Source organism: Vigna angularis, chromosome 3, assembly GCF_016808095.1.
Source record: "Vigna angularis cultivar LongXiaoDou No.4 chromosome 3, ASM1680809v1, whole genome shotgun sequence".
NCBI classification, from domain to species: domain Eukaryota; kingdom Viridiplantae; phylum Streptophyta; class Magnoliopsida; order Fabales; family Fabaceae; genus Vigna; species Vigna angularis.
Window position 1 is genome coordinate 34,045,089 of NC_068972.1, and position 18,878 is coordinate 34,063,966.

The following is an 18,878-nucleotide window of genomic DNA, read 5'->3' on the forward strand; positions in this document are numbered from 1 at the left end:
TATGCTCAACCACAACAACTGAATCTTTGAACAACATAAAATGTTTGTATGTGCATATTTACAACATAAATTACATTCTGCATGAGGCTATAGATTCTTGATATCAGAACAAGGATTAGATGTCTTTGAATATTTGACATTCATGCTATAATATTATTTTCACAAGCCAAATAAATATAATACCTAAACAACAGAAGTTGTTAAGAATTTTTGTTCTTCAGTCTCTAGGAACTCACATTTCCTTGTCGGTTCCATTTGAAAAATATACAGGACATACTGCATAGCTTCCATTTCCTTGGCTGCCAATTCAAGTAGGTTTTATTAATAAGACAGAAAATCTTCTTCCAGAGGATATTAATCATGCAACAAATAGCCACATTCAAGTTCATTACTGAGGAAAGAATAAACAAGTTCTGGAAAATGACTTCGACCATTTTAAAACTTTATAATGAAATTAAAAAACTAAATAAAATCTGTTTCCTAACAAGTTACATAGGGATTAGTGTAGAGGATCGTAACCTTTCATTAAATTCCATTAGCATTAAATAATGACTGTTAAAAATTGTAGTGAAAAAAACGGCGAGATTGTAACACTGCCATATAATTATTTTTAGCAGAATAGGTCCACTCCCCATTACACTAGTTCCAAAAACAGAAATTCAGGATATACTAAGGTGAATGCTTATGCTATGTGAAGCAACTGCAGATGCAGCTTATCATTCAAGTGGAAATATAGCAAAGTTGAGTGAATGACGTACTAAAACAACTAATAAGGTTCAGTCATTTCACAGTAGATCCAAGAAACAGCTTTTTATACAACTTTTGCAATCCAACAAAGTGATTATCTTAAATTTTTTTTAAAAAGGTAAATAAAATGCATGTAAGCAGTTGTTTAACATAGTACAGTACTATACCAGAAAAGAATTGGCTGCAAGCCCGCAAGCGATCTCAAATGTACATGTATGCTCTTCTCAACACCTATATACAACTTTATCAAGTATTGGGTACCGGAGACTGAAGCTAGCCACAGCAAACCCTTGTTGGATCATTATAAACTATAGTTTTGATCTTGTTCTGACCTTGGGACTGCTTGGTAATTTGATCTTACATTCTGAATTAAATAATAATACAGTACGAAACATTAGTATCAGATAAAATGAAAGAACGAACTAATAAGAAAAGGAAACTGCATGATGAAATCATTAAACAAATTTAGTCCCCCTTAACCAACTGATGTTAATTTGGTCCTCTAAACAAAGTGGAACATCAATTTGATCTTTAATCATAGAAAAGAAAGTCAATTTGGTTGACCTACCCAATCTCCTACCTATGATTTAGATAATGCATCTATTAGCTTTATGCATTTTCATATATCGAGGTATGACAACCAATCGTGAAATATCGAGCTGTACTGTATGAATTAAAAACATAATTACAGGATAAACACATATTGGTTCATTAGTGATATACAAAATTAATATACTTATGGCAAGGTGTTTATTGTACACCTAAACTGAATGATAATTTCGTTAAAAGACCATAAGGAATATCAAAATATGCATTTCTTAGTTCTTAAAGAATTTTCTTTTGTAAAAGAAATAATGCAGTAGAGTACAATTTCCAATTTGTAGATTTCACTCTTTTAATATTACTATTGTTAGATGCATTTTCAATATATAATATGTTCATTAGTTTTGCTCGTGACACAAGTATTCACAAGTATTCATTCATATGAATACTATCCGACATTTCTACAACTATTATAATAGACTACTTCCAAAAAAAAAACATCCGAGCTACTCTATAAAACTAGACAGGAATGATAATAGCAGAACAAAAGAATTAGGCAAGTGATATATTGAATAGTTTTATGAGATTCAACTGTACCTCTAGTAACGTGATGTAATAGAAATCCTCCATATGCTGCATCAGAGCACTTCCATCTCTGATTGAGCGGAATATATTTATTTCAGTTTGCAACAACTTCTCAATAAGTTCCTTCTCACCCTTCAACTGATACATCAAAGTTGTGAATGGTGAGCATGTAAGAAAGACCACCTCTAGATTCTTAAAAGGAAGAATATGCCAACGGTGCTAATAAGAACGACATGAAATATGCATTCAATCAAAGAAAGCATTATGTATACACTACTACTGCTAGAAATATTTTTTTTGAGAAATTAAAAATGAACGGAACCAAAAGTGCAAATAATAACCAAATGTGCACCACAGTTATCTCATCAGCAAAAGCCAAGTGCAACTAGTTAATATTCTAAAAATAATAAAATATGATTAATATTCTAAAAGGACAGGTATGAACTTAGAGAACTGCAAGAGGAGCCAAACAATACTATTACCAAAGTCGGGATTAATTTTTAACCTCTTTAGAACCTTAACCAGACAATAAATGTATGTTGTCTACAATCAGATAAAACTGACATTTGAATAAGAAATAATCTGTTAATAAATTCCCATTTGACCTCAATGGTAAGGTGTGTGAAATGCACGAGGATATACCTTGCGACACTATTAAGATGTACGTGGATAAAGATTTAAAAATAAAAAGTTCATTATTACGTCTTTTTTATTTAAGAAAAACTTAATTATCATATAAAAATTAATGACCATAACTATAACATTTAGTATTAGTGTGAAATAAAAAATAATGACCATAATTATAAGTGAATTTGTGAATAGATCAGAATAAACATTTACTTCGAAGTTGCAAAAGAAGAAACTTACGAATTCACTGACTATAACATCCGGTGTTGATTCCCCAAGAACATCATCTTCATAACCATCTCCCAAAATATCTTTGTTTTCCTGGATGACAAGCATTTGATATATTAGTAAGAGTAGGCGTTTGGAAATGCACAATTCTTTTAAACTTCAAGAAATTATTCCTCTTAGTCAATGATGACTGACTTTCATTTTATATGTAATGTCATGCTTTTGAGAAAGGGCTAAGAACGTTTTTAATTCCTAAACTTTGATGAGAAATTGAAATTTCTCTTTATCCGAAACTTTAATACATTTTAATTTTTAAACTTTAAAAATAATAGATATAGTGTTTTTAACTCAATTATATTAACTTTTTTTTAACATATCAAATATGATTCATGCTAGCATGAGTTGTTTACATGCTCTTACTTCAATATGGTTGGGAAACGTAAACACGTTAAAATTTTTTAACATAATTAAGTTAAAAAGTATAAATCCATTCATTTTTTAAGTTTAGAAACTAAAATGTATAAAAGTTTCTGTTAGGTTTCTAAGTATGAAACCTAGCCAAAACACTCTCACACACACATAATGCAAAGATGAATGGAAGAATTCTATTATTTCTCAAGAGATAGTCTGTATAATGAATAGTCCGGGAGCATAACCTCCCTCACAAGGTTCAAAGAACCTGCCTGTACAATAACTGCAAAAACTCCCCTCCTATGCTAAACAGAGGTTATTTATACAATTCTTTCCTGCTCCCCTCATAACTGTTAAGACAGTTAGGTTTTTTAATTCTCTCTCTCCTTTTGTAAACTAACCAGGGCCTATCATTACCCACCGCCCCATGTTCAACCTTGTCCTCAAGGTTGAATTCCGGGTATTGATCACGTATGGTAATGGAATCTTCCCACGTTGCTCCATCATGGCCCCCTTCTTGTCATTCAATCAACACTTGTGGCACTTCCTCGTCTCCCCTTATGTGCCTCCTATCCAAGACTTTAGTAGGCCAATAAAACGGCCCTTCCCCCTATAAATCCGTAGGTAATTCTTTCTCCACACTCATATCCCCTACTACTTTCTTCAACTGTGATGCATGGAAAACAGGATGTATGCGAGCTGTTTCGGGTAACTGAAGCCTGTAAGCCACTTGTCCCACCTTCTGCTCAACTAGGAAAGGCCCATAGTATCTTGCTGCCAATTTCGAATGCAGCCTTGATGGCATGGACGTTTGCCTATGCGGCCTAATTTTGAGATACACCCAGTCTCCCACCTCAATATCTGCTACCCTCCACTTTTTATTAGCCTGCTTTACCATCAACTCTTGGGCTCGCACTAAGTGGAACTTCAATTGCTTCAAAGCCTCATCTCGTGTCTGTAACTCCTGTGCTACTGCCTCCACTGCTGTTTCGCCTGGAATAAACCTATGCAAAGATGGAGGTGATCTCCCATAGACTACCTCAAAAGGTGTACACTTCGCAGCTCCCTGAAAACTGGTATTGTACCAGTATTCCACCCAAGGTAAAATAAAACTCCATCCCTTAAGTTGCTCCGAGCAAAAACACCGCAAATACCCCTTTAATACCCGGTTCAGCACCTCCGTCTGTCCATCAGACTCTGGGTGGTAAGTTGTGCTCATCTGCAGCTGAGTCCCTTGCTTCTTAAACAACTCTTTCCAAAAATTACTCAAAAACAGGGGATCCGTGTCACTCACAATAGAAGCTGGTATACCATGCAACTTGACCACTTCAACTATCGTGTGGGCTGAATAAGGGTGCTTCAAGGGCACGAAATGACCATACTTACTAAGGCGATCCACCACCACCAGCACTGCATCAAACCCATTCGATCTTGGCAGCTTGACTATGAAGTCCATGTTGACTTCTTCCCACACAACATTAGGACTAGGTAGTGGTTGCAACAGTCCCTGAGGGGAAGATGCAAGGTTCTTGTGTTGTTGACACACCAAACAACCCGCCACATAGTCTGTAACATCCTTCTTCATTCCCACCCGATAAAGAGACTGAGCCACCCTTTTGTAGGTCTTGTACACCTCGGAATGCCCCCAGTTTGGGTCAAATGGAACTCGACCGCCAGTTTTGGAATCCAGGATGATTGAGCTGATACCACCAACCTACCCTTGTCATGCAACCTTTCATTTTCCATAGTGAAGGGTGGGTGTGAGTCTGGGTTCTTCTTAATATCCTGCACCACCTTCCTTAAGTATTCATCCCCCTCCACCTCCTTTAGAATATCTCCAAAACCCTGCCAATAGGGTCTAGCCACTACCCTCAATTCCTTTTCCCCTTCCCCCTGGTCCACCATTCTTTTGGACAATGCATCCACTGCCCTGTTGGTGTTCCCTGCCTTGTAGACTATCTCAAAGTCATACCCAAGCAGTTTGGCGAGCCAATTCTGTTGATTCTGGGTTGTAATCCGCTGCTCTAGCAAGTACCGCAAGCTTCTCTGGTTTGTGTGAACTACAAACCGTTGTCCCAGCAGGTATGGTCACCAATGTTGTATGGCCATCACCAAGGCCATGAGTTCTTTCTCATAGATTGACTTGTTCAATGACCCCTCTGATAGGGCTTTACTAAAATAGGCTATGGGTCTTCGGCCTTGTGTCAGGACTGCTCCAACTCCCCCTCCCGACGACGCATTACATTCTATGTGGAATGGCTGATCAAAATCTCGTAACACTAACACAGGGGCTGAAGTAACTGCTTTCTTCAATCTGGACATAGCTTCTTCAGCCCGTTCAGTCCAACTATACTCTCCCTTCTTTAATAAGTCGGTCAAGGGCTTAGCAATTTTTCCATAGTCCTTGACAAAACGCCGATAATACCCAGTCAACCCAAGAAATTCCCTCAAGGCTTTCACACTCCTTGGTCTCTCCCAATCCAGCACTGCTTTTACTTTTCCCGGATCCATCTCTACCCCTTTTTCAGAAATCAAGTGGCTGAGATACCCTATCTGAACACTTCCAAATTCGCACTTCTTCCTGTTAGCAACCCATTGATTCTCCTCCAACCTCCTCAACACCATCCCCACATGCCTCATATGTTCTGTCCATGACTGGCTGTAAATCAATATATTGTCAAAAAAAACTAGCACGAATTTCCTTAGGTAAGGCTGCAGTAAGTCGTTCATCGTGCTTTGAAAGGTTGATGGGGCATTGGTCAAGCCAAATGGCATTACCAAGAATTCATAATGCCCCAAATGAGTTCGAAACGCTGTCTTCTGAATGTCCTGCTCTCCCATTCGTATCTGATGATACCCAACCTTAAGATCAACCTTGGAAAAATATTTTGCTCCTCTCAACTCATCCAACAGTTCCTCTATCACTGGAATTGGAAACTTATCCGAACTGTGGCACGGTTTAGGGCCCTGTAATCCACGCAGAATCTCCAAGAACCATCCTTCTTCTTCACCAATATAACAAGGCTGGAATATGGGCTATTGCTTGGCCGTATCACCCCTGTTTGCAGCATTCTGGCCACTTGCTTCTCTATTTCATTCTTCAGCACATGTGGATACCTATAGGGCCTTACGTTTATTGGGTCAACTCCCTCCTTCATGGGTATTTGATGCACCATAAGTCTCTCTGGGGCAACCCGTTGGGTTCCTGGAACACCCCTGCATACTGGTCCAGCAGTCCTCTATTTCTTTTCTCGGATCCATGTTATTCCTGTGTAAGGTGCTCCTTACACCCCTCTCCATCTCTCCCAATTCCCATACTAGCATCCAAACCTCCGCCTCCTTTATTTTCAACAATGCCTCTAGAGCTACCAAGCTTCTGGTTAGCGTAGGATCCCCTCTTATTGTTACCTTCCTACCCTCCTGGCTGAAAATCATGGTCAGGTTGCTCCAATCCATAGTTACCTCTCCTAAAGTAGCCAACCATTCCACCCCCATAATCACATCCACTCCTCCTAATCCAAACAGGTGGAATCTAGTTGTCACCTCCACTTCCCCTATACGAATCCGCACACCTTCGCAACACGCTTGGGTTTCTTTTTTCTACCCATCGCCCAAGCTAACTAGGTAAGGCCCCGTCTCTATCGTATCTAATCTCAGTTCTCCCACAAGTTCTCTACTAATGAAATTGTGGCTCGCACCACTGTCAATCAGGACTAAAATTCTTCTCCACCCGATTTCTCCTTGCAACTTCATCGTCTTAGCCTGCGTCAGACCTCCTGCAGAGCACGCCGAAAGTTCCATCTGCATTTGGGCTAACTCCGACTCTGTTTCAGTCTCATTTCCCTCTTCGTCCTCTGCCAAAATCAACATCCTCAAACCCCTTTCTAGGCATTGATGCCCAGGCCCGAAAGCCCCTCCACATCTGAAACATTTGCCTTCTTCCCTACGTTTCACAAATTCGGCGTAAGGCAAGTTTCGGAAATTTCATCCTCTGTTATCGATATTGGATGACGCCACCCCGCTCGCCTGTGTCGATTCTCTACGCACCGACCCACTACTCTCCGCTGGCCCCGTTCGGTTTTGGTTTTGACGTATGGGTTCTACCCGCGACATCGTCCTGATCGACTTATTCCAGTTCGTTATATTTCTCCCCGTTCCCCTTGACTTCGCACCCTATGCAGTTCTTCCGCGTCGCGCGATATGCATCGCGACCATCAGTTCCTGAGGCTTGAGTAACACACCTGGTTGCTATTGTCTCTTGCAACCCAGCCATGAAATATCCCAACAGAATTTCCTCCGGTAGCTTCGACGTTTGGCCTACCAAGATTTCAAATTCTTTGATGAACTCATCCACTGAGTCGATCTGCTTGATGGTGGCCAACCTTTCAAAGACGGTTCCCCTGCTTCTTCCCCCGAACCGTGCTACCATCGCTTCCTTCAACCCCGCCCAAGATTGGTTTCTGGCTTTCTCCTTCCAGAACCGAAACCAATATCCAGCACTGCCCTCCATGCTTATATACACCAACCGCACCTTCTCCTCATCCTCCGTTACCCCTTGCAAGTCAAAAAATTTGTCCGCTCTATTGATCTAGTTGAGTGGATCCGATCCTTCAAAAGTGGGTAGTTCCACTCTTTTCCTCCAATTGAGCATGCTCTCGGGACGACCACTCCCTCTCCCCCACCTTCGTCCCCCCCTTGTTTCTTTTTGTTCTCATTGATCGACGCCTGGCTATCTTTCGATTGATGGTCGTCTTGATGTCGACCTCTCCCCCCTAAAATCCTCGTGATCTCCTTCAATTCTTGGCGTATTGCGATAGTATCTTGGCGCAACGCCCCTGTTTCCGCCTTAATCCCGTCAACCGCAATCTCTACCGTCTCTAACCGGCCCTCCATCACATTGAACCTTCCGTCAACTCTTCCCTCCATTGAAATCTCGCGCACCTCTCCTCGACCAAATTGTTAGGTTTCTAAGTATGAAACCTAGCCAAAACACTCTCACACACGCAGAATGCAAAGATGAATGGAAGAATTCTATTATTTATCAAGAGATAGCCTTTACAATGAATAGTCTGGGAGCATAACCGCCCTCACAAGGTTCAAAGAACCTGTCTATACAATAACTGCAAAAACTCCCCTCCTCTACCAAACAGAGGTTATTTATACAATTCTTTTCCGCTCCCCTCCCAACTGTTAAGACAGATAGGTTCTTTAATTCTTTCTCTCCTTTTGTAAACTAACCAGGGCCTATCAATTTCGGATAAGGACGAATTCCAATTTTTCGTATTAAAAACATACTTAACCCTTTGATAAATTACATTGCATAACTGTCTGATGCCAGGGTGATACCAAAATAGCCATTTTATATCTGGGGCTAATAAATGTAAGTATTTCATTCCATTCATTTCCCCTAATAGCCATTTTAATTGTTCCATTTCAATCATTTTCCCATATAACCAAGCGCTTGATAATTACATAGTTGAACTATCAAGACTAACAAATCTAACCATACCATTTCACTCAAAATTTCCTAAATATTGCCATTAATAGCCAAATCAATTAAGCAGTTAAAATTGTCAACAAAAAGTATGAGTGCCTCACACGACAGTAGAAGATAAAGAAAATAGTACATTCTTATTACAATTTGATTTTTAATGCACAGATTCACGAGTGCAAAGAATTATAATAATCACTCACTAGAGCATTTCTTAAAACACCTGCAGCAAGAAATACAGGTCGCTCAACATGACAATAACCCATTAACCGAGGAACTGTAGGTATAATATCTCTGTGATTCACAACCCGCCAGCTATCTTTAACTTTCTGTTTATACAAGAGGAAAACAATATGTTGTGTTCATTCAATAATAACAAGAAAAACACAAGAACAAGAATGAAAGAAAGCAATTGTATTATAACAAAAATTTCTTCATAGTCAATGCAACGTGCATAGCCTACACATAGACAAGCTACTAAAGGGTGGTACTAGACATTCTCTATGGTGCCCTTCATCAGCCACTACATTATAATTCTCCACCTTGACTCCAAATAATGAAGAAATCCCACATCACCTTAATTTAATGTGCTCCAAGAAACGTTTGAATATTGATTTTGGTATGGACTTCGTTAACACATATGTAGGATTATCCTCCAATGCTACCTTCACAATCCTAACCTTCTCAAACTCAACAACGTCTCTAATGAAATGCAATCTAACATTATTGTGTTTAGCTCACTAATGATATATCTAATGATGAACTAAATATATGACACTTTGACTATCACAACGAATAATTACACAATACCCAGCTCTCCTACTATCCCTTTCAACCACAATCTCCTTCACCCCTTTTGTGAATGTGATATACTCAACTTGGGTAGTAGATAAAGCTACTACCGATTGTAAATTGGCTTTCCAACAAACTGCAATACCAAATAGTGGGAAAAAAAATACCCAAAAATCAACTTATTGATATCAAATTCCCTACACAGTCTACATCTACAAACCTTTCTATAACTTCTTTGTTATGGGTAGACTATCTATACAATGGTCCATATGATATTGTTCCTTTCATATATCTACCTCCCAATGAGCATATCCAAGATCTGCCATGAATCTGCTAATCAAACTAAGAGCATGTGCCAAATCTGATCTGTTACACACTATCTAACTCATGATGATCCCTACTCCATTAGCATATGCAATAGTCCTCATTTCCCACCTACTTTCCTCAAAACTAAAAGCTTGAGTAACTGAGAGCTTATGTGATGATCCAATGGTGTACCCACAAATTTAGATTCATGCATCCTAAACCTCTTAAAAACCTTCTTCAAATATCTTTGCTGAGATAGACATAACACTCTAATTGCTTGATCCCTCCATCAGTCCATCCCCAATATTTGTCTTGAGGGACGAAGATCTTTAATCTCAAACTCCAAGTTTAATTTTCTATTAATTCTTTTATCTCATTTTTATACAAGTTAATTATAAATATATCATCTACATAAGAGCGAGCATAACACACTACATCCATCTCTTTTTCCAAGATGTAGACACAATTATCATAATTGCTCCTCTAGAACCCCGTCAACCTCAAGAAATCATCAAATATCTTGTACCATTGCCTTGGACATTGCTTCAAGCCATCCAATGATTTCTGTAAGAGACACACCTTTACTTTGTCTTCAACAAATACCTTCAGTTGTTCCATGTAAATGGTCTCTTCCAAGTTTTCAAGCAGAAAAGTTATCTTAATATTCAATTGTTCTAACACCATATTGTACCAATTAACAATTGACATCAATATTCTTATCAAAGAGTGTTTTGCCATTGGTGAGAAGTGTTAGATACGGTTAAGATATTCTTAGTTATAATATATTACGTTAGTCACAAGATTATGTATTTGGGTTTCTTTTCTTATTGTTCATTATAAATATATTATCCTGTGTATTTTCTACACAAGGGGAATTACTCCTATATCTAATTTTCTCTATATTCAACATGGTATCTAGAGTTAGGGTTTCCAAGTAACCGCCATTAACACGCCATAGCTGCCGCCAAGCAATCGGAGCCACTATTTAAGTTGGTGACCCCACCATTCAAATCATTTGGGTCCAACGACTACCATGCCGCAAGAATTTTCGTCATTGGAGTAGTCATGCGCCATTCGAAGTTGCACATTAGTTCATTTGGCAGTAGGGCATGGTGGCGTGTCACTCCTCCTCTCCGATAGTGATCACTTGTGTCGAGATTGCCTCTTCCCGTCTTTCTGAATTTGTGCTTGTTGCCCTGATTGGAGATACCTGAATTTTAGGGTTTTTCTCTCTCTCTCCCATACAAGTACCTATGGCCTCTTCTACTACTGCTATGTTGTTTGAGCCTTTAGAGCAAACTGCAATCTTTAAAAATTTCTCAAATGGTATGAGGATCGTTAGACCTCTAGTTCCATTACTTCTATTGAATAAAAAAGTACATCTTTTGTTGGCCTTGCTAATTCCATGGGAGTCTAAACTTCATAGCAGATGATGGACTCTTGTTTATTTGATAGATGGTAGTGTTTGTAGCTTCCCTCAGAAGAACTTAGGCAAACCAACACCCAGTAGCATACACTTTACTTGCTCCAAAATGGTTTTGTTTATCCTCTCAGCAAGACCATTTTGTTGAGGTATACCTATGACCAACTTATGGCATCTTAAATACCTTTTTTCCTACAAAATCCATTAAATTGCTCTAATACAAACTCCAATCCATTGTCAATTCTAAACACTTTTAAGTTTAGTTAACTATTAATTACCAATCATGGTGTGTCACTCCTTACATGTCCAAAAATTCCTAGTCTTTAAAAGACACAAATCCACACCCTTGGCAAGTAATCATTTATGCTAGTGAGCAAATAGGACCCTCCATCATGAGTCTGAGCTCATGTTTGACCTCAGAGGTCTATACTAGACACATACCTACCCATCCCAAACTTTAATTTGAGACTTTCCAAGTAGGTTTTGTTTGCTTATCACTTCCAACTCCTCTAACCTATCACCTCCTAGTAGGTTATGCTTGCCTAGCTCCACTAAACCTCTCTCACTAATGTGTCTCAACCTCAGATGCCACAACTTCCTCTTATATTACATCATCTAACTAACCACAAACACTTGCGCAATCACTATTGAACCATCTAGCAATTGTAAAGACCGTTCTTTTCACCCCTTAGCAAATGTAGAAACTCCCTTTAAAATCTTTTTAGTGCCTTGTTCAATTTTAGTTGACAAAACCAGCAAGACCAAACATACCAATCGAAAAAAGATTCTCTTGAGCTCTGGAACATACCTTGCACCTTAAAATAACATATCCCAGTTGTCAAACATCTTCAATCTAATTGACCCCACGACTTGCATATTACAAGCTTTATTATCAATTCTAAGGTCTCAAACAACTCCTTCACTTGAAACATGTGGTGAGTGCATCCCGAGTTCTAACACTCCAGCAAACTCTTAGCTATCAAGTGCTATACAAGATCAGCAAATTCCCTTCTAAAATGAGAATTTCTATGCCTCTCCATCTCTAGACAATCTACCTTTTAGTGACTTCTCTTCTGGCAATTGTAACACTCAAGCCCTTGATTCTCCTTTTCATCATATGAATGTTGTTGTAATTAGAGAAAATATCTTTAGAATCTTCCTAACTAGAGGAAAGTGCTTCTGTAGAGAAGGCCCAATATCAGAGGTTGGCAGGAAAATTGATTTATCTATCACACAGAAGACCAAACATTGCTTATTACTGACAGAAAATCTACTTCTAGGTATTTTGTATTTCTTGGAGATAGTCTGGTAACATGGAGAAGCAAAAAGCAAGATATAGTATCTTGTTCTAGTGCAGAAGCTTAATTTCGAGCCCTTGCTCAAGGAATGTGTGAAGGACTCTGAATGAAAATCATTTTGGATGATCTTAAAGTCAAAGTGGAGAACCCGGTGCAACTACACTATGACAATAAGTCTACTATGAGCATAGCCCATAATCCAGTACAGCATGACAAAACCATACACATTGAAATTGACAGACATTTCATCAAAGATAATCTTGACAGAGGATTTGTGATTACAACTCATGTTCCTACAGAACTTCAAATAGCATATATTTTTACAAAAGGGCTTCCTCTGGGTAGATTTCAAGATCTTGTAGGCAAGTTGGGAATGATTGATATTCATTTACCAACTTGAGGGGAGTGTTGTAATTAGAGAAAATATCTTTAGAATCTTCCTAATTAGAGGAAATAGATATATAATCTTTTATTTTATTTTGCTTTCCTAGTTTCCCTATTTACCTTTTTAGAAGAATTAGATTATTACAAATAGAGGATATGAGAATGTATTTTTCATGATTGAGAATAATAAATCAGTCTTATTTTCAACTAATGTTTTGACTTACTCCCTTCCAATTTCAACCATCATTGTATACCTTAGACTCTTGAAGCTTTTGTAGCTCTTTCATCAAAATTGAGGCTTGTACCTTTTTCCAGAGTAATGATATAATCCTTCCCAACCAACAAAGTGTCTTTAAAATGCTCAAATATCGTAGGCAAGGCATTAAGAATAGTAAAGTCTTATTTTCATTTTCGAACTTCACTTCAATGTTCTCCATATCATCGATAATCTTGTTTAAATTTGCTAGTTGCTCCACCATTATTCCTGATTCAGTCATTTTCAAGGAATATAGTTGTTGCTTCAGACAAAATCTATGTGCCTAAGATTTTGTCATGACACCAGCTTCATCGACATTGATGCAATAGTTCTTTCCTTCATGACTTCTCTAAGTGTCTTATCCCCAAAACACAAAAATTATGGCGCTTCTAGCTTTGTTGATCATGTCAGTCTTCTTCTAAGACAACAATGCTGACATGCTCACCTCACCATTTCTTGCATCACCACATTGTTACTGTATCAATATAGCATCCATCTTGATCCTCCATAATTCGAAGTTGTTCTCAGCAAAAACATTTACGATATCAAACTCGAAGGTCATGTCTTCAAACCTTGCTCTTCTTAACTTTCTTCCTCCTATTCCCATAAATGGCACCAATTGTTGGGTTTGTTCAACAATAACAAGAAAAACACAAGAACAAGAATGAAAGAATGCAAGTGTTGTAGCATACATGAAGTACGTTCTCAATGCAATATGTATACCATACACAGATTCTCTATATATTGAAATAAGGAAATAGAAAACTACAAAAACAATTAAGACAAAACACCAACAAAGGTGGTAGAAGGTAGATGGTCTAACTAATTTTGACACTAGTAGACGGACTATTGTACTCTTCATCAAATGATGAAAATTTAGAATCAATACATCACACAATCATCATTTTTACAAAATGTAAATAGTCACAAAAATGTCTATTTTTTTAAACATGATAATCTAATAAAGAAGACAAAATATCTCTGTCAAACATTATAGTATATAGGAAGATATAGAATTTGAAAGAAAAATGAAGATCATAATGGACAATCAATTTGATATAGCAACAAGGCAAACAACATTAACAAAATAGTAATATTATTTTCTAACCTCATTGTAAATTTCCGCAAATCTTTTGTTACCAACCCTAGGAGAACCAAAGTTGTACATAGTAATGGAAATTGCCCCTTGCCTAGTAGAAAAAAAAATTTACAGCATACAAAAACTGTCATGATTATAAGTGGGAGGAAATAGTGATTATAATTTATAATATTAGGGTGTATTAATTGTTAGCTCCTATATTTTTAGTGATAGTATATACGCAGATTGTCTCAAATCATTTCATAAAAATGCTTTGTACTCTAATTAACTTGTCAGCTTAGCAAAGTTAGTTACTGCCAGCTGTTTCAAACAAGTTGTATGTATAATATCACTATGCATACTATCTTTCAGAAAAATTTAAATAGGTCCTCGGTTTCAGAAACTTGCCTATTGTTAGCTACTTATAGATACTTGTTTGAAAGTCAATGAAAATTTACACAAATTCATTTATAAAATTCTCAAAGAGTACACAAATTCTATTTTTTAAAATGAAAATAAGAATGTTAAGGTATCACTGTATAGGTTATAATCCTAGGTTAGGACTATAGCCTCTACCAATCATTTGCACCATCCGTTTCATAGTATAAAGAAAAGAAATACAAAAGTGGAAGACCCAACTAAAACCCGCTAGAAAAACCAAGAATGTTGAAGCCCACATCTATCTCTACAATCATAAGAAAAAGGGAAATTCCTTCCCACCAAATAAAATCAACACCTATTGTTGAAATGTAATGTCTTTATTATTATTAATATTTATGTGAGCGTTTTGTACTTTTAGGGTTTTGTTAGGGGGCTTCCAGCCCTTTTACATTTCAGAACTAATGTCACCTATAAACGCAGTAGTAAGTTGTATCAGGTTTACTAAGTGAAATAAAATTTGTATCTTATCTCAACTCTTCAAGTTGGTATCAAGAGCCAGACCTTTGTGTCTTCCTCGTCTATCGTCTCTCTATTGTTTTAAGTGGTCACCGCTACTGTCCACCATCGCCACTGTCTACCATCACCGTCACTGTCACCCTTCGTTTTCTCCAACGAAGTCAAGGGTTAGGTGCGCCTTGAGAAGCGCAAACCAACCTTGGTGGTCCCCTCCTCAGAAGCCTCCGCACACGCCGCCACGCACCGCTTCTCTCCAGCCAGTCTCAAGCGCGTGTTCCTCACGCACCGCCTTACTAGTGTCAGAATTCCATCGCACCACTGCCGATCGTCTCGTCGGGGCTTCCTGAGTTAGTTTTGGTACTTGTTTCTCCGTTTTGTTGGTTGGGGCTCATACCTAGGGTTTCCTTCCTCAAGTTATTTGGAACCCTAAGTCTTGTTTTTTCTCACAGCTTTAAAATGACCTCTTTTACTGGAATTAGTTCCTCTTTATTTGCTACCGCTAACATTACATTTGCAAAACTCAATTGGAAAAATTATTTATCATGGTCCTCTGGTTTGGAATTATGGTTTCTTAGTCAAGGACACCATAATAACCTTGAACAGGATATTTCTATGGTCCCAGATGAAGAGAAATCTCAGTGGGAAAAACTAGACTTTCAGTTATGTGCTGTTTTATGGCAATCGGTTGTAGATATCTTAAGACCCTATAAGACATGCTCTTCTGTTTTTAAAAAGGCACAAGATATTTTTGCTAATGATGTGCATCATCTTTTCAATGCAACCCAAAGAGAAGCTTCTCTCAAACAAGTCAACCATGATATGGTTTCCCATATAGCAAAAGCTCGGGCTGTGGTAGAAGAGTTAAAGAACTTCTTTGTAGCTAATTCATTAGAAAATATAAACAAAAGCTTGACAAGTTTTACATGGTCCTAATTTTGAGAAGTTTACACTCAGATTTTGATCATGTTTGTGAAGTTTTAGCTGGTGACCAAATCCTGTCAATGGATGGCTTAGTTACTCGACTCCTTTGGGTACCTACATTGGTAAAAGACGAAAATTTAAGTGATGCCATTGAAAAATCAGTAATGGTGCCACCAAGAGGAAGAGGAGGAGGTAGGAGCAACCGAGGAGGATGTGGTGGTCGAAGTGGACGTCCTCAATGCTCATATTGTAAGAGAATAGGCCATACCGGAGATAAATGTTATTCCTTGCATGGCTTTCTAGACAAAGCCGCTCATGTGTCTAACTGATAATTCAAAATCTAGAATTTTTGATGAAGAGTACCAAGAGTTTTTGAGGTACAAGTCTGAAAAATCTTCTAATCTTGGCCAACCATCTCCTCAATGTCATTCCTCATTTGGTTACTGTTGCCAATGGATCCAAAGTTGCCTCTCTGGGAATTGGCAAAGTTTCCTTATCTCCTTCACTTTGAATTTTGTTTTGTATATTCCTCATTGTCCTTACAATTTAATCTCTTTGAGTCAATTGACTTGTTCTTTAAATTGCTCTTTAACCTTTTCTGCTAATTCCTTTGTTATACAGGAACATGGTATGGGTCATCTGATTGGAGAAGGATATGAGTCACAAGGACTTTATTTCTTAAAACCTAACTCCTCAGTTTCTTGTTTCACAACTTCATCCCCAAAACTTTTACATGATCGGTTGGGCCACCCAAGCTTATCCAAGTTAAAGATGATGGTTCCAAGTCTGAAACACATTCAAGTCTTAGATTGTGAGTCGTGTCAGTTAGGAAACCATGTTAGATCTTCCTATCCTAAAATGTCTAAGACGCGATGTATTTTTGCCTTTTCAACTATTCACTCTGATATTAGGGGACCAAGTCGTGTTACTTCTTTTGGTTTTAATTATTTGTAACCTTCATTGATGAATTTTCTCGATGTACTTGGGTTTATTTAATGAAAGATAGATCTGAACTTTTGGCCATATTTCTGTCCTTTTTTAATGAAATCAAGAACCAATTCGGGAAGACAATTAAAATCCTCAGAAGTGATAATGCTAAGGAATATTTTTCTGTAGCATTTTCTTCATTCTTATCTTCCCAAGGAATTTTACACCAGTCAACATGTCCCCACACTCCAAAACAAAATGCATTGTAGGAGAAAGAATAGACATCTCATTGAAACTGCACGCTCCCTAATGTTGAATACTAATGTTCCTTTCCATCATCGGGGTGAAGTGTTATCGAACTCGCGAGTTAACTCGTTAACTTGGTCAAGTTTACGAGTTCACACAGTGCTTTTGAGTTAACACGTAAGCAAACTCGCTTTTGGTGTAGGATCGGTGGAATCGGTGGTAGACTAGATAAACTTGCATAAAATCGCGATTCTGGTGTTGATTTTGCGAGTTTGGGAATAAATTTCGAAAACATAAAACGACTTCGTTTTTGGGCTCACCAAATTAGGATTTTTGAGCTTTAGTTCAAGAGATTCACTCACTATTCATCTTCATTCTCACTATTCATCTTCATTCTCGCGCTCTCGCCTTTGATCTCGTCATTCGATCTCGCCCTCCGTTGTGCCCTCGTTCATCAAGTTCGCCCTTCGTCACACCTTCGTTCTCGTAGTTCGATCTTGCTTTCGTTCTCGCCATTCGCATCATTTGTCGATCTCGTCATCGATATTGCTATATTGTCTTCTAACTTGCGGGTTGTGTAAGTGTAAATCCTCTACCACTTCGTGATGGTTAACTTGATTTTATGTTTTAAGAGCAGAGTATTTTAATGAGTAAACTTTACAGCACTGCAGCATATATTTTAATAATTTTATGTTTTACAGCACTGCACCATTTTACAACACTACACCATTCATTTTATTTTTCAAAAATAAAGTGTTGCACACTGCACTGTTGAAAAAACTGTGCTGCCACAATATTTTAAGCTCTTGGACATTTTATTTTTTATGTTTGTAGTGAAGAAGCTTATCTCATTATTTTTAGCAAAGCATTGTCCGAGACTTCCATGAACAAATCGGTATACGAAAAAGAGTTAATGGCGTTGGTGTTGGCCATCCAACACTGGAGACCTTATCTACTAGGGAGGAAGTTTGTGGTGCATACTGATCAACGCAGTTTAAAGTATCTGTTGGAGCAAAGGATTACTACATATAGCCAACAAAACTGGATAGCCAAGTTGATGGGCTATGATTTCGAAATCATGTATAAGAAGGGGAGTTCCAATATGGTGGCTGATGCTTTATCAAGGAAGGAAGCAGGAGAAATGGAGGAGGCAGAGTTACGAGTGATGTCCAGGTCCTACTGGCAGGATTTTGAGGAGGTATTAAAGGAGGTGGAAAGAGATGAGACGTTGAAAAAGATAATAGCTGACATTCAAAGGGATCCCGAATGCCATGCGTCGTATACTCCTGAGAATGACCAGCTGCACTAAAAGGGGAGACTTGTAATATCCAAAACATCTACCTGGATTCCCAAATTATTGGCTGAGTTTGACGTAACGAATACCGGGGGACATTCTGGGGTATTTAGAACATATAGGAGGATAGCCCAGTCGCTTTATTGGAAGGGTATGAAGAAAGCTGTCACCGATTTTGTGGCTGGATGCGTAATTTGTCAGCAGCACAAGTATATGGCAGCTTCCCCCCAAGGGTTGTTGCAACCTCTACCGATACCGCAAGCAGTATGGGAGGAGATCACCATGGATTTTATTGTAAAGCTACCTAAATCACAAGGTTATGATGCTATATTGGTTGTGGTGGATAGGCTGAGCAAATACACACTTTATGGCACTTAGACATCCTTATTCGGCTAAAACGGTGGCGGAGGTGTTTATCCGAGAG

At 38.2% G+C, this 18,878-nt stretch overlaps 1 protein-coding gene across 3 annotated transcripts in view; it reads right to left on the reverse strand.

Moving 5' to 3' along the window:
• LOC108325976 (uncharacterized) overlaps nt 1-18,878 on the reverse strand; it is a 53,671-nt gene continuing 34,793 nt past the window's right edge. The window contains exons 14-19 of one of the 3 annotated variants that reach the window (XM_017559159.2): nt 14,200-14,281; nt 8,836-8,961; nt 2,743-2,823; nt 1,888-2,013; nt 915-1,111; nt 1-299 (exon numbers count right to left, since the gene is read on the reverse strand). In XM_017559159.2, the coding sequence (XP_017414648.1) occupies nt 1,049-1,111; nt 1,888-2,013; nt 2,743-2,823; nt 8,836-8,961; nt 14,200-14,281 (478 nt within the window). In that variant the 3' untranslated portion in view covers nt 1-299; nt 915-1,048. Of the gene's footprint in view, nt 300-795; nt 1,112-1,886; nt 2,014-2,742; nt 2,824-8,835; nt 8,962-14,199; nt 14,282-18,878 lie in introns of those variants that run through there. The other 2 variants (XM_052874191.1, XM_052874192.1) reach the window with 2 other exon arrangements.